Raw genomic sequence first — 17313 nt, 5'->3', positions numbered from 1 at the left:
TTGATGAGCGACCATTGAACCCCAAGCATTTTCCGAGCTAATTAATTTTTTTCCTCTGGAGAAGCTTATCCAAACATGCCAAACATAATTAACCGCTAAAATATGCGACGGAATAAATTATAAATCCATCAACTCTCTGAAAGGATTTGATTGTACTCGGAAGAGTTGAGAAGTTCCAACAAACGACCAGACTGGCCCACTTCAATCTGATTTCGCAACTTTCTCTCCAGTAAAAGCACTATTTCCTCGTCCCTGCAAGGATGTAAGTTTTCAACACAGTAACGATGAAATTCGAGAGGAAAGTGCCGTTCAAGCAGGCGAAAAGCGACCAACACACAAATCGCTCTTGAATGAATCCTTGAACGGATATAAAAAGTTCCCAGGTGGACGGTCCTCCCATGGTCTCGGAAGGATATTTTCCTTGAGAGGATCGGCGGCAAAAAGGAGAAATAATTTTCGTTTTGGTTTTTGTACGGTGTCCGCTCCAAAAAGGTCCTGACCTGCCGCCAGTCAGTTTTTTTTTATGTCATTTATTTAGAAAAGTAGAAACACCTTTTTGCTGTCCCCGAAGGATTTTCAATTAAGATAACAAGTTTGTGAGTAGGCGAAAGCCCTTTCGCGATGGTCCTCGTCCGATGCTAGACTTGTGATAAGAAAGCTTATCATAATTATAGCAAATTTATTGCGGTCTATTTGTTGAAATTAATGAGCGAAACGAGCAAATAAAGTTTAGTGACAAGGGTCGGTCAGTCGAGGAAACATTACACGCTCAAAGCCTTCCTCTGGTTTCGCCGGCACATGATTCCGGTGCAGAACAAAGGAGACGCTCTTGAGCCTCAGATTAGCTGGCCTCCATAGAAAATGTATTTCAATGACTTTTTGATTGAATTAAATTCCAGAAACTTCTGCTAAGGTACCAATTTCCGCAATTACTGAAGATGTTCTCGACGCTATTTCGCTTCTCGTCCTGCCAGGACGGCGACGTCTTCGAAAAACTATAAAATGAAATGAAATTGATTAGTCGTGGACCTGGAAGCGGCTGTGGCAGCAGCCCGGAAGAAGTTAATGATTCAACATGAATTAAACACTGGCGTAAAAGGACGTTAATAATTGCACTCCTTCCTGCGAATTACTTCGGGTATGACTTGGTCCTGGCCAAATGGAAGCAATACCCGCCTTCTGCCGAACTCATTATCACCCAACCGTGATGGGTGCGGAAAAGTTTTTGGTGTTCGATTAAATGAATTAAACTTTCTATCGTTTGCCAGAGTTTGTGGTGTTTTGTTGGATTAAGTTTGACTGAGCATGGGGGCCAATGGTTCGGGAATAATTTTATGTTTATAGTAAGTTTTCGAGGAAGTTGGATCGGCAGCCTCAGTTGGTTTCTATTGACATTTCATTAAGGGTTTTTCCGCTGTTATCTTTTATTGAAAGGCTACTGGCTAGTTTGTTTGGATACGGATGCTGCGAAACTTGCTAATAAGGGCATGGGAAACTCAAGGGGATACTTCGGCTGTTAACAGTTGCCAGGTTCCAAGTTGAGTCTTAAACTATCAGCATAATTTGCCGTTTTTGTGTGAGGTTTTGATTACGTTGTCAGCGAAAGCTGGGAGGCCAAACGGTGGCCCAAATAAAAAGTAAACAAGTCGGAAACCGCATCCTTGTACAGTCTTAGTAGATGCAAATTAAGTAGGTAAAACCATTCACTTTAATATAATATTGACAACTTATGTACATGTAATGTCAAAGAATGCAGTAGATTTACGAGAAACAGAGATAATTGAAATTGTTCATACGTTGACTAACATTCAGTTCGGCGCCAAAGACAGCAATAACCATGCTTCCTAGATATAGAAATTGATCGATACCTTCGACGCTCTGCTCATTAAGGCAGATAGAGAGAGCGAGAAGACCCGTCAGACTAGGAACCTTGGTTTTATTGATGTTTATTTTCAGTCTAACTCTACTTGCCTCTCTTTTCAAAGCCCTTTGGCCAAGGTCCATGACCCGAGCAAACAAAAGTCATCAGCATATTCGAGGTGTTTGAATGAAGATGCTTTAGTCCACTGAATTCCTTCATGTCTTCTGGACAGTGAACCCGTTGGGGAGTTCCGTCCCCACGTACTCTAGGAGGGCGATCAGACCCGAGTCTGCAAGGGACTCATCTGAAATGGCTCTGCCACGAAGCCTCACCGGAGGTTATCGGATGGCCCTCTGAGAGCATATGCTCCAGGAGAATTCCTGGAGGATGTGTTCTCGGCCCGGTTATTTGCGATTGGCCCCCTAGTGGGAGTTTCATGGTGGTTGTGGTTATGCCTACATCGCGGCAGAGCTCCTCGGAGCTCAAGCGTGGAGTTGCGCTGTACAACTCGGGTGCCGTACTCCTTAGTTGCGGCAGAGGTGTTAGATAGGCCTCGCATCCACTGGTATGAATGTTGAGCCTGCACTCTGTATAAACCAGGACCGCTGTGCTTGCATGGCGGGGCTCTGATTGTGGTCCCAAAATCAATCCGTGTCCGAAGAGGACCGTGGGATTATGCCTTCACGGCAGGTACTCACATTAAACCCCCCAGGACTTTCATGTCCTCTGGATAGGTGCTCAGAGGTGGCGGTGAGGAAGACGGGGCGCCAACCCTGTCGGCTGAACCAAAACCAAGTGGCCGAGGAGAACCTCCATAGCGGTGGCACAGGGAGACACTGTATTCACTTTAGCTTGCCGGCCGTGATGCAGTAGGCGAATGCTCTAAAGGCCTAATCAGGGCAATCAGACCCGAGTCTGCACGGGGACTCATCTGAAGTGGCAATTGGCCATGAAACCTTACCAGGGGTATACTGGTACCATGGGACTCATATATTTCGGGAGAATTCCTGTTGTGAGTACAGCTCAGTTGTTTGCGGTTTGTGGTTATGCTCAAGCGAGAAGAGACCTTCGGACTTCAGCGTGGTGTTGCGTTTCAACACGGGTGCCGTACTCCTTAGTTCGGTAGAGATTTAGGTAATTCTTGCATCCACCAGTATGAATGCTAAGCCATGCATTTGGTATAGACTGGTACCGTTGTTGCTTGTCACAGCGGGGCTCTGATTGTGGTCATAAAATCAATCCGTGTCTTAAGAAGATCGTGGGATTATGTCTCCCTGACAGGTGCTCACGTCAAACACTCAAGGACTCACTGTCCTCTGAACAAAGCAGTATGAAGACCGTCACCGATAACGAGAGGCAACAGTATCGGAGTCAAGTTGCAACCCTGGCAAACTCCGCTTTTGACTCAAAATCCTCCGAGATTTTACCTTGGGAGAATTTAGTACCATCATATGTTTCTCCGATAATAGTCATTAGTTTCTCCGGAATGCTCCTTATGCCTAGAACACCACAGATACACTCCCTATTCACGCTGTCGAAGGCTTTCTCGAAATCGATTAAGAGAGAGTGCAGCGCATATCTAATCTCTGCGTACTTTTCCAAAATGAAACCTATCTGCTCTCTGTCAATCAAGCTTTCGAGATGTTTTTTGATAAGTTCCTATTATCTGTGCAACGGGAGGGAGCACACAGATACCCTTCCACTTGTTACCCTCATAACGGGTGCTCTTATTTGGAAAATTAACGATCCCCTTCTCTCTGAAAGGTCTCTTGGATTCCCAAGATTTCCGTACGAGTGGGAGAAGGAGATCTGCAGTAACCACAGGTGCAGTGATAAATAACTCTGCGAGGACCCCGTCAAACCCAGCGGTTTTACTCTGTTTGATCTTATTAAAGGCTGAAATGATTTCTCTTCTGGTTGGTAGGTAGGTATCGGGGGCCGATTTTTATCGCTGTGGTGCGCCATTTTAGTGTCACAAGCTCCTAAGACTATTACTGTTGGTATGAGAGCAAGGAGGCAGAGTTCAGCTGAACTGTTCAGCGCGTTTCTTCACCAGCCAGGAGGATATTGTTTGAGTAGAAGCCGTTAATTTCCACTTGGCTATTGGTCAGAAGAGAAGAGGCTATGTTACGCTTGGGCCTTGGATCATGCCTCAGCGATCGTCAGGTTACCCGTATCGCTAGCACTTCTGCTTGGAAAACACTGGCGAAACCTGAGAGATCCTACGACTTAGATACACCGTGTGTATTCGAGAAAACGATCGCACCGACTCTACAGATCTTTCATCCGTCGGTGTGTCATGGCCTTACAACGCGCCGCCGGTTCTCCACTTTGCCCTGGTTGGAAAGTTCACAATAAAGTTTCTCGTCAAGTTCAGCTTGCGTGTCGCGTAGTCCGTGGGGATTGCCTAGACTTCAGTACTTCATCTAGGATGTTAATATAGCCGCAGGTTTTTGGCTGCCCAGCAACCGAACTTACGTAGTCTGACAGCACTCCATGCTTAATGTGGAGGTCAAAGGGGAGGCGGTATAGGAGTACAGCATCTGCTGGACAGGACTGCAGACCCCCCCGGTAGCACTAACAAACGCGGTTCTCTGAGTCATATTCTGTTTCATTCTATTGTATTTTATGCTCAAATTCTGCCACCTTGCAACAGAGTCGTACATGAGATTGGACGCATTGTATATCCAGAGAACCATCCTCGGTTGGAGACCCCATTTCTTTGCAAAAGTCCTTTTGCAAGCATGAAAAGCGATGCAGGCCTTCACAGTTCTATGTTTGTGTAACCTCGTCTTAATGGTGAATAGTATCAGTTCCGTTTTGGTTAGATTCATGCCGAGTCCGCATCGTGCGACCCACAGGCGCACCCTTCCCAATGCTTCTCCCATGATATCACTCTAAATGCAGGGAAACATCCCGGACACTTATATCACCAAGTAGTCGACATATGCTACCACCTTCAACCCGTTGTTGTCCAGTATTCCCAAAATATCGTCCATCACTATTAACCAGAGCACCATAGAGGTGGCGAAGAATGGGCACCTGTGTTCCTTGGGCAGAATCTTGTTCGCTTGAGTCGTGGAGTCGCTGGAGTCCAACTGAGATCGCTTTTGGCAATCTTCTCATTTGTACCTTTCCAGACAGTCTTTGTATATCTGCCTATATTTGTGACTATAGCAGATATTGAAGATCTCCCTTGTCAGCTCCCTGACGCCGGAAATATCTTCATTTCACCACGGTGGTAGTGTCTTCTTGCTGTATTTAGCAGGACACGAGACTTTGAAGACGTTTTCGCTTGTAGTGCCAATTTTTTCAATTGTCGTGCCAATTTTTCTCCCCCAACAGCTCGTTAGCGGCGTCGGGTTTTGTGGAGTGGAAGACTTTTACCTTTGCGTTCCTGACTCCGAAACGCACCTTGTAGTCTACCTTTTCCAGTGTCTCCAGGCACTCACCGTTTCATGGAGAAGAAAAGGTTAGCTGTTCGCTTCGAGTTTCACCTCCATGATAAGTGCCCAGTTGTCCATGGGAATCCTGGCGTTCTGAAGGCGCAGGGTTTGGACGAGCTTGGTTTTATCCATGTGGATTTTCGGTAGCCAGATGCAAGCAACCGGTCTGCTGGGGATCTCGTCATAGGATATAACTTTGGGCATGACGTGCCTGTCGTCGCTGATCTTAGAGACGCACAAACCGAGAAAGTTCCTGGAGAATTGGTCCTGGTATTTTCTAGGGTGGGATCCACGGACCACCTGAGAGGAATCAAAGTAGGAAATGAATCCGGTATGTGCCTTTGTCGTCCATGAAATGCTCGATGACCATCTGCGACAGCCTGGCCTCAACACTGGTCCACACTTCCAGCGCTAGTTTATCGCTAACGGAATTGCCATCCGGTAGCGGCACACGTAAGTGGCTCTTGTCAGTTTTTGTTCTTAAATGGGACCCGACGTCGACGTTTTTGGGTTAGGAATACTATGGCTGCTACTAGCTACACCCAGCTAAGCGGCAGTGGATTCCAAGCGGTTTGGTTTGGGTTTAGTACGTTTGGTTTCCTCACAGTGCTATGGCTGACACCGGCTCTACTGTCCTCGACGACAGTGCTTGCATGCTTGGACGAGCAGTACGTATCCGCATTTTACAGTGGCTAGCCACTTCATTAACAAGATGAGGAACTTCACGGGATGTGATACCGTTAAGAACCTTGGTGAAGTGTTCTTTCCACCTCTTTGCTTGCTCATCATCGTGGAAGAAAAGTCGACCGTTGATACGTTTCACAGGCCCATCGAAAGATTCGCCACCACCAAGCTCTTTTTTGATGCGGTATATATTTCTAAAGTCATTGCTTTTTGCGGGGTTTTCCGCTTCTCTGACCACCGTATAAGCAAATTCTCTCTTGTCACGGCGTTCACTACGCTGAACTTCTCGCGACTTGACTCGGTATCAAAGTTCCAGCTTATTATGACTGCAATCGCTCGCAGCGATCGATAAAGCTTGGCAGGCGACCTTTCTAGCACTGTCGATAAGAGCAATTTGATGGCATCCCAATATATATCGATATTCTTAGGCGGGTTATTCGGAATACTTGCTTTTCGATCAGCTAGTTCTCCCATTGTTGAGCTACATTTGAAGCATACAAGCGGTCGACACTGAACTTGGGAGGTTGCAGATCTCCAACCCTGTGGCGGCCGATGGTAATCCCTTGCGAGGGCGTAGTTAGCGCCTCTCTTGTTACGCACATCCAGGAAACGACTTCTAAATCTGTTGCTGATCGCGAAGTGGCCGATCTGATTGCTCGGGTGTTGTCAGTCAGTTGAAACCGAACTAACTGACTGACAAAACCATGGCAGGCTCTATGTTCAAACAATGTGCCGCTAATGATTAGGCGGTGGAAGCAACAGAAATTCATAAACCTCCCACCATAATCCCTACGATCGCCGAGACCTTGTCTCCTATTATATATCCGAGGAAGGTGTTGTCAAAACCCACCTTGGTGTTCAGAATACCCGCCACTATTACAATGAATTTTTAGGAAGCCTCCCCTGAACTGCGTTTAATGGCTCGAAGAAAGCATCCATCTCCACAACATTGCAAGTCTCCGTTAGTGCATAGCATTTACAATTATGATGCTCCTTTGTCTTAAACCGGCTCCCAGGTGCTGAGAGTGCACCTTGCGGTAGCTGTCAGAAACGATCCAACACCAGATTCACGTCTGCTACTACCTGGCTTCCCAGAGTGAGAAAACGCATTGCCGTTAGTGTAGCAAAAGAAAGACGAGTACTCTCCAGAGTGCCACCACCTTACTTCGCTTAGGCCACCCTTAGCACCCTCTGGAGTGGCATTTTTACTGCTTCTCTCTCCTTTTAGGAGGGATATGAAAGCTCGGGCAGCGCTTGTAACTGGACGTTGATGGAGGTGGCGGTGAGAAAGATCGGGCGCCAACCCTGTCGGCCAAACCGAAACTAAGTGGCCGAGGAGAACCTCCATAGTGGTGGCACCGGGAGACGTTGTACTCACTTTGGCTTGCCGACCGTGGTGTAGTAGGCGAATGCTCCAAAGGCCTAATCAGGGCGATCAGACCCGAGTCTGCACGGGGACTGGTCACAGTCAGTGAATTGCAGTGGGAATTCGTCACGAAACCTTACCAGGGGTATACTTGTACCATGGGAATTGGGATAGCCCCTGGACTCTCATACTTCGGGTGAACTCCCGTTGTATGTGAGTACAGCTCGGTTGTTTGCGGTTGGCCCCCTAGTGGGAGCTTCATGGGCATTGTGGTGATGTTCAAGCGACAAGAGACCTTCGGACCTCGGCGTGGTGTTACGTTTCAACATGGGTGCCGTACTCCTTAGTTCGGTACAGATTTAGGTAGGTCTTGCATCCACCAGTATGAATGCTAAGCCATGCATTTGATATAGACTGGTACTGTTGTTGCTTGTCACAGCAGGGCTCTGATTGTGGTCACAAAATCAATCCGTGTCTTAAGAAAACCGTGGGATTAAGTCGTTCAGACAGGTACTCACCTAAACCCCTCAAGGACTCACTGGACGTTGATGTAATTCTTAGATGACGACCCGCTATCATTTGACCTGGCACGAAGATTGCTCGACGATGAATCTGCCTCTAGAAACATATTTCAGATATGAAAAAACCTGCGAGCGTCTCTCGCTTTTCAATAGGCGATTTCTTTTCTTTTCGTCGACCATTGCCCCGTTCGATGAGATTAGTCACTAGAAACTTTTTATTCAAAACGTATCCTTTTAAATCTTTGGTAAAAAGAGGTAGGAGGGAGAGTAAATTGCTTTTAATAAGATTTTGTCGTTTAAACTAGTTTCTCGGAAATACTTATTTTAAAGGAGCCCTCTACCGTCATATGATGCGTCTGGGAAAAGGACTACCTTACAATACAATTACACATTACTACCTTACAATACAATATTCAAAGTCGCCTTACAATATTCGACTCTCTGAGGAGGCGTTGCTTTCTGGTCGACACGGACGAGGAGGTGGCGATTCTCCCGGTACCCCATCCAAACATGTTGATACCGCAAACCTTGTGATTGCTGCCGCAAACACCTCTCCCATCTGCACTTACGGCTACAGGTAGGTGTACGTGAGGCTTGGACTGCGCCGATCGTTTTCGTGCAATTCGGCCTGGCAGACATTAGCACCCCGATTTTAGGCGCAGGTTCACTGGTGGCTATTGCTGAGTTTGCAGAACAAAGCCTTAGTAGACCCCGCAATCTCTTCAAAGTAGTCGGGAAAAATTTCCACCTGCGCAAACGATCCTCTTTCCATTGTTTTCGAGGAGGAGAAAATATCACAACATCACTAATGAAAGTAGTTTCTCCCAGCCAGTTAAACACGATGTGCAGCACCACATCAACACTACCGGCTCCCGGATCTTCTGAAAGGTGTGTCCCCTATCATCCCAAAAGCTACAAAAATTTCGATGATCTCATGAAACATTGCAGATCGTATTTGCAGTATTTACAGACTTTCTAATAGTTGCTGGTCATCTCTATTACATTTGGTCCCTAAACCAAATGATGCATGGAGGCCTGGCGGAGCTTACATGCGTCTGGATGCTCAAAAAATTCCCGACCGGCACCCTATTCCATTCATCCATGATTTCGCGCATTCACTGACGTCTTTTCACAACCTTGGATCTGGCCAAGGCGTATCTGCACAGCTTTTGGACTCTTCGAGTTTACCAGGATGACATTTAGCTTGTGCACTCTGTACTAGGAAACTTGGATGTTTGGGGTTGATGTTTTGGTCGCCTCTTCCTTCGAATCTGAGCATTTAGAGCGTCTCGAGTGTATTTTTCAATGTCTCATTGAGGCCGCGCTCGTATCTAAACGTTGAAAAATGCAAATTCCCAAGAAATATGTGAAATTTTTCGGCCACACAATCACCTCTGACGGAATTCAAGCAGACCCAGGCAAGGTTGAAAAAGCTTTCCCCTAACAACCACGGTGAAGGATCTGCGGATGTCCTTAGGCATGTTAAACTTCTATCGTCGTTTCTCGCCCCAGGCTGGTCATCACCAAGGGATCCTGAACGCTTAGTTGTGTAAGCTTAAAACCAAGGACTTCAGCGAGGTTGCGGGGTCTACTGAACCCGTTCAGACGTTTGAAACGGTCAAACAACAGCTTGCCGATGCTACACTACTGAAATTTCCTAGCTGTGTCCCTCGAAGCTTCAGACACAGCGGTAGGCGCCGGTCTTTACCAACGGGTGAATCAAAACTGCAACCGTTGAACTTGTTTTCAAAACAACTCAACCCAGCTCAATGTAAATACAGCGCCAACGATCGTCAGCTACTCGCCGCATACCTCTCTATGAAATACTTCCGCTTCTCCCTAGACGGCAGGCCGTTAACGGTCTTCCCGGATCACAAGCCCCTTACTTTCGTGCTTAAACAAATTCCGGCAAAGTATTTCCTCGCAAACTTCGGCAACTGAGCTTCATGAGTTAGTTCCCTTCCGTCATCCAACACGTGTTTGGAAAAGACAACGTCGTTGAGGACGCTTTCTCTCAAATTCCGTAGGTTACAGTCCCCGCCGCGGTCGATTATACGGCAATCTCCGAGGCGTAGAAAGACGACGCAGAACTTCAGAGCCAGAGAGCAAAATGCAAATACAAATTCAAGGAGTTGCCAACGACAAATCGGTTAGTCACTGAAAAATACTTCTGGCCGTCCATGAACAAGGACATAAACTTTTGGGGCAGATAGTGCATCACGTGCCAGAAGTGTAAAATCAGCGAACACGTATCATAGGAAGTATGCGTATTCCCTCGGTTGACCAAGCGCTTCGCCACCATCCACCTCCACATCATTGGTCCTTCGAGAGACTCGCACAGATACAAGTATTGCCTCACAGTCATCGATTGATTTACGCGGTGGGTTGCAACAATACCCCTGACTGACATTAGGCCACAATCATGCCCCGAGCCCGTCTGTTGAGAGTGGATCCTGCGCTTTGGTGTGCTAGCCGTAATCATCACGGACCAGGGAATGCAGTTTGAGTCTAGTCTTTCCCTGGAGTTAGGCAAGCTCCTTGGTGTCAAACGTCACTTTTAACAACCATTGCATACCGTCCGCACTCTAATGAGATGCTGAAATGTTGACAGCGGATACTAAAGGTCGGCTAAATGGCTTGTGACGATCCGTCGTGGTTGCGGTCCTTGCTTTTTGTCCTCCTCAGTTTCCACACATCCCATCAAGAGGAGTTCATGGCCCGCCCCGCGGAAATGGTGTACGGGAAGAATTTGCGACTCCCACCGAAACTGCGCTGTACTTTGAAGCAGGGTTAAGTGACTCCAGCATGCTGCGTCTAGTCAGAGACGCGGTTTCGAAACTGCGGCCTCCACCTTCCCGACACACGACGTCCGAGGTCGACACCGTCAAGGACCTCGAAACATGCTCACAAATCCCCATTAGGGTGGACGTTCCTCGGACGCTGCTGCACCCACCATACGAGGGCCCCTGTAAAGTCCTGTAGGGACAGGAGCACTGCTTCAAATTCAACATCCAGGACAGACTCAACTGGGTATCCTCGTCGAGGGACACTGCAAACAAATGCCCGCGAGGTGCCAGGCAATCTTCAAACAAGGCCCGCGAAGCGTCAGCTTTCCCCGGTAACCCCTTTGGGAGGATCACGTCTCGGGTTCCTCCGAAGAACCCGCGCGGTTTCAGTTGGGAGGAGTGGGGGCGGAGTGATGTGGCGGCACACCGGAGGCACGAGGCCGGCGCGCACGAGTGGAGCAGGCTTCTAAAGGTGGACGTAGCGATCATTTCCTGGATTTCATCTCCATTATTTGTATATGACCCCTGGTTTATGCTATTTGCATATTCATATTCTCAGGAAAGTTCAGTTTAGTCTAGAAAGGCTGCCTAAATAAGCGGATCAGGCATCAACATCTAATTGTAAATCTACATTTACATTGTGAGAAAGTAAATACAGTCTCTCTCCTCAAATTACTGAATTACTGAATGGGTTCCCAGTCAGGCCTTGTCTTAGGTCGGACGACAAATGATAGTTTAAGGTAAGTCCTTAGACGTTCTTCATTAATCTATTTCGTGAGTTTTTCATTACACTTTAGTCCTTATTGAATTAAAAGAAGCTTTTACGCCAGATTCCAAAACGATAAGGATCCATTTACTTGAATTTTGAAAATTTCATGAGTTCCACATAGAAAACTGTTTAAAGGGATGAAAATCCATTTGCTTGCATCATCACCCCATTACTTCCAACGGTCCATATCTCATGCATTTTCTATCCACTTAAGAAAACTTCACCTCTTCCCATCCCTTGCTCAACAATCGGAAAACTTCCCCGAAATGCTTTCCTTTTTGCGATCCTTGGAGAGTATGTAATTGTTTCTAGACAACTCATCGTAGTAAACGAGAACGAACAGTAAGTAGCAGGAAAAGTGGAAAATCCTTAACCCAATGCAGAAGACGAGAAATGCTGAAAAATAATCTGAGAAAATCTTAGGACTTACATGTCTTTCCACCGTCGCTTTCAAATGTTCCTTGGAGCGTTTCTCGATGGCATCGCTGATAATACCGCCACCACCCTCGTCGGCGGAGGTGCGATAAAGAGTTGTAAGATTACTGCTAAACCGCATTGTGACTTGATACCTCCATTTTCCGCTACGACCTGGAAAAAAGATAGATAAGAAAACGTGAGAGAGCGAAAGTGAAAAGCGGATGGGACGCATTCGTTCGTGGGAAGTGTAGAAACCCCGGTACAGGACCTAATTATTTTCCTGTGTTTTCTGTCATGTGGTGGGATTTTAGCGCTAGAAAAATTTTACAATAGTAAATTCGGATTGAGCGCAATCCAATCTCTGCAGATTTATCGAGACGAATTCGAGGCGGACTGGGGCTGACAAATGGGGGTGGGAGATGAATTCAGGATTTTTTTTTTCAACGTGTTTGCAAGTCGGGATGGAAGTTTGCCTGGAAAGATTTATAGCTCGTGCAAGTATAGCGTTTGCTTTTAAAAAAACCTTTCAGATCCCACCCATTACCGCCAGGCCTCCCGGGCATCGCAGACCGTTGAGTACTCGCATTTGCTGGAGGAGCCGCGTTTCAACCGAAAGCAATACCGTCGGAACTCAATATTTTTATTCATTCCAACTTATTGTTTTGCTTCGCTGCTGTTTGCGTTATTCCCTTTCTGGTTATTTAAGTAAATATGGAAAGAATGGAAACGCTTCAAAATGCTGTTTGCAATCACAAGTTTGCAAGTAAATACCAACTTTCCACCTGAACAGGAGAATGTTTACACAATGGTGCCACTTACCCACCTTGCGTACGCTTCCAGATAGTAAAAAGTACGTTTGCCTCTGCGCTGGGATTGGAGTTTCGCAGTTTCCAAGGATTCCTACTGTTTTTCTTTCGTGTCCTTTGAAAAATTTCTGCAGAATTGGTTCCCTAAGTACACACGCTTTCGGGGGCGTCTCTTTGTGCTTTCTCTGCTCCTTTCGAATTCGGTCTCTCTTGCAATTATGCCAATCTCATCGATAAAGGCCTTTTTTCCGCCAGATATAATCCAATGAAAAGGAGAACAAGATATGATGATAACATCTGAAGTGACATTCATTTCAGGACTTTTTTCTTTCCTTTTCAAAATGAGATGATACTCCCGCGCTAAATGAAACGAAAAATTGATAGAAATGGAAATTGCCAACGGCTATTTGCAAAGAATGGTAACTTCTGCTACTGGTTGCACTGTGTAATCAGGTTCCCAGGATAACGGATACACTGGAGGCGTTTCCACTGATGGGTTTAAGATCTGAGATGGTAGATACTGTGATTCAGACAGTTGATAAGGTGAAGAGGGGGAGTATCTACGCTAGTTTGTTATAGAATGAAATCAGAGAAGAACGGATTGTTTTGCCACAGCGTTGTGCTGTTGGAAGACCCCCATTGAGGCCAGTTGCAGTTGGAAAATGGAATTTCTACACAGTTTGAAGGACATACCAATAGTCACAAATATTGATGTTCCATTTTCAATTTATTCAATAAAGTGTTATGGACACTCTCCTCTCGTAGCTAGTTGGAAAGGTGCCCCAACAGGACGATAAATTACTGCAGATATCGGTGAAGATTACCTCCCTCTTGGTTTGACGAGATTTTTTTTAATTATATCTGTTAGTTATTGAGTACTGATATGCATTGGCTTTAAAAATATGCTTTTCTTTCCCTAATTATAAGGAGTGGGGGTGGATTAATTTAGTCTGAATGGCTGCATGCCATCGTAGCGTCTTAGCGGGGAGGAGTGGTCGAGGAACGTGCGAGAACTTAGAAGTCTTGCAGATTCTCACTGAGGAAGCTATCACTACACTAGGTGAAGGAGAAACCTGGGATCCGGTACGAGATCAAGCAGTGGACTACAGGATAGACTGATGTGAAGTACAGCCTTCTGCGAGCCAATCTATATCGCACTGGGGTTGTGTGTGTGTTTGAGGTGGGGGAGAGGTAAAGCCTCTGAGCACTCAGACCTTAGTTGTCCATTATACTCGATTCCCCCGTCTAACAGAATATCCAGAATTCGTTTATGTATTGCAGGATGTCCGTTAATGGATGCAGTATTTTTGTTTGGCTCTGACAGAAAGAGTTTGGTCTGTCTAGCAGCATTAAATCTTCGCCACCTGTCATTATGGGAAGCTTGTTCCCAGTTGTTGATAGCAGCATCAGCCAATGCTACCGACACCCGAATTGCTGGTTTCGATCCGGGCATGGGGAAAGTTGAAGCCTCTTTTGCTAACGCGAGATTTCATTTCGCTCTACGCCACAATGACCAGGTACCCAGAGTAAATCCGCCCTATTAAATCTAGAAACAGAATTCAATCGGTTTCTACATTCCTAAACGATTTTTGAAGAAAGCAAAGTACTGTTCAACGCCCTAAATGCAGCTTGGCTATCGCTACAGATTGCGATACGCCTGCCCTTCAACCGCTCGTCAATCACCCAGGTTCTCGCCCTTATGATCGCAAACGTTTTAGCCTGAAAGACCGTTGTGTATTGTCCCAAAAGAAAAGCCCATGGGTAGACTCTTGTCCAGGACCATTTTCTGTCTTTGAGCCATCCGTGTAGAGGACGTCAATATATCCTGACACGCATTCTTCTGGTTCGTCCCAGTTTTCTCTCCGTTTCAAGATAACATCATATCTTTTACCAAACAGATGTATGGGGATCTGAAAATCGGAAGGCATTGTGAAAACTAGATTCAGTTCTCCCAATGACTCTTCCAATGCTTTACGCCCCCCACGTCCATTGTCTTTCCATAGATCTAATCGCATTATTCTATGAGCTGCTCTGATTGCAGTGCTTTGAATAAACGAATCCAGGGGTTGCAAATTGAGTAATGCTTTCAAAGCTGCACTGGATGTGGTACTCATGGCACCGGCTCCCCCACCCAGACACACAGTTCTTTACAGCGAGAGCCCTTTTGTTTCGTCTTAACCCACCACACTACGGATGCATAAGCGAACATTGGCCTAATGATCGCAACGTATATCCACATTACTACCTGAGGCCTAAGTCCCTATGTCGAGGCAAAGTTCCGCCTACACAGCCCATAAACAGTGAGAGCTAGTTTGATCTTTATCGCTACCGCTTTTTGTCTAGGATAACTCCAAAATATTTTACTTCTTCGGAGAGTCGAAGGGTTGTACCCCTCATCTCTGGAAGGCAAAGACCACTCAGTTTCCTCCTTTTTGTAAATAATACCATTGTGGTTTTCAGTTGATCAGCATACTCCACAGAAGTGACGATAGCACACCTCGTTGAGGGCAGCCTTTCGTCGCTACCGTTGTTAGGTAGCGACCAACACCCACTTCAGCACATAACAATCTTTACGTTAACATAGCTTAGATACACTTTATTAAAGTTTGGTCGACACCATACTCTCTGGCCTCATCACAGAGCTTTTGAAAGAGCGCGCAGTCAAAAGCCGCCTCAATGTCCACGAAGACCCCCATCGCATACTCACCCTTCAGAGTTGCATCCTTTATCTTTGAAACCAAAGAAAGAAGAGCAGCCTCACAGGACTTTCCACGTTGGTAAGCATGTTGGTTTTCATTTAGAGGGTGCGACTACAGCACCTTCTCGCGAATGTGACGCTCAGCCAGTCTCTCCAGACATTTCAGCGAAAATGATGTTAGGCTGATTTGCTTGAAGTTCTTTTGATTAGGATAGTCATCTTTCTCAGGCTTTAGTATGAAGACTACCTTCAGCTTCTGACAAGAAGAAGGTACGTAGCCCAGAGCAAGACGTCCTCGAAAAATATTTCTTAGCAGTTGCTCAAAGTGCTCTATACCCTACTTTAGCGTCACTGGGTAGATGCTATCCATAACAGGTGCTTTGAAGTGTTCAAATGATAGTATAGCAGTTCTCGCCTTTTCATTGGTAACAATCGCTCTCGCAGTGTTCCAATTCCCCTTGCAACACCCTCGTGTTGAAGGGTTTGCAGAAACCGCCAATTCTCTTCTTCCCACTTCTGAGACACAGAGACTCAACCCTGGAGTTCGTGAAAGTACCATCAGGCTTTCTCAGAGAGTCCAGCTTGGCGGACTCATCTTTATTAAGGGCTCAGCACAACCTGGAAGTCTCCCTTTCACCTTCCAGTTCCTCACAGTACGCTCTAAAAGAGCCTCGTTTCGAACGTTTTCGAGCCTCTTATATTCACGCTGCGAGTTCCGGAAGTTTACCCAGTCTTCATTTTTATTGCTTTTGCAAGCACGATTTAGAAGTCGTCTGGTTGATTTCCTGAGTCTTTGCAGTTCTCGGTTCCACCATGGAATCGTTTTACCACGTTGGCCTCGGGAAATAGGAAAAGCCTCTTCAAAGCGCTCTAAAAGTATGCGATTCAGAGTTTTCGATTGATCTTCTATCACCAAAAGAGCCCTTAGTCGCCTAGGAAGCTCAACTTTGTCGCCAAGAAGTTCATCTAACTTCATCTAGGATTCCGTCTTTGTATTACAGGCTCTTCGCCTGCAATAGTTAGACTAAATTCTAAGTAACGGAGATCTGAGAGTGAGATTTCACCTAGTACTCGCCAGTTTCCAATCAACTCTAACAACTTGATTCTGTATTCACTACCTGATCCCTTAGTTCTTAGGGTAATTAGGCAGAGGCAACTATAACGTTTCTCCTCTTACCATTAACCTGGTATTGTAAGTTGACCGCAACAAGGTCCTGGGAACAGAATTGTCTCAGCATGATTGCTTCTAACAGTTTCGACATCAGAACGCGGGTCCTCGGTCTCGAGGCTCTTTCATCGAAATAGATCCTAGTCCCCATGACTGATTCAATACCACAGATTCTGTTAAAACGAATCCATGGCTCTTGAACCAGAAATATATAAGGACAGTCCTGCAACTTTGCCAGCTTTCCCGCCAGTAGATAGGGAGAAGCCTACTATCTATCTTTTTTGGCTGACCGCGCCGTAGACAACGGGTGTAGGTTTTCCACTGAAGTGGAGACCCTGTTTTCCACAGATTTCTCAGTGGGGGAACATGAATTAGATGAGGCCTCCAAACTCCGTGCCTTGGCCACGACCTGATTTCTCAGAGTCCCGGGTGGATTCGAAGTCTGTGACTTCTTACCACTTGGAAAGTTACAATCCTTTGTTTCCACCTTCATGTGTTTTTTGGGGGGGGGGGGGCACTGGGGTTGGTATGAGGCTTGTCGTCAACCAGGACCGTTAGTAAATGGTAATAGCCACACTCTGTACGAGGTGACCGTACTAATAACAAAACGCTACGGGTCTTGACTGAGGAGTCGGAAAATACCTCATCGCATCTAGGGAATTATGCGAACCGTGCCCATTAGAACTGATTTTATTCGAATGCAGCCTCGCTGATACCTGATCCTCCGTCAGTAAACTTTACCTTACCGTGCTACAGGAGGCTATAGCGCGGCGCACCTCTTAACATAACAA

At 46.2% G+C, this 17313-nt stretch overlaps 1 protein-coding gene across 1 annotated transcript in view; it reads right to left on the bottom strand.

The window, feature by feature from the left end:
• Window positions 1–17313, bottom strand: part of LOC119651725 — a 613458-nt gene that overhangs the window by 191961 nt on the left and 404184 nt on the right. Inside the window, exon 7 of the mRNA XM_038055449.1 lies at window positions 11864–12021. Within this exon, the coding sequence (XP_037911377.1) occupies window positions 11864–12021 (158 nt within the window). The remainder of the gene's footprint in view (window positions 1–11863; window positions 12022–17313) is intronic.

Source organism: Hermetia illucens, chromosome 3 (assembly GCF_905115235.1).
Source record: "Hermetia illucens chromosome 3, iHerIll2.2.curated.20191125, whole genome shotgun sequence".
In the NCBI taxonomy this organism is placed as follows: Eukaryota; Metazoa; Arthropoda; class Insecta; order Diptera; family Stratiomyidae; genus Hermetia; species Hermetia illucens.
Note: the sequence above shows the minus strand (reverse complement) of the source record. Positions and strands in the feature narration are given on the sequence as shown.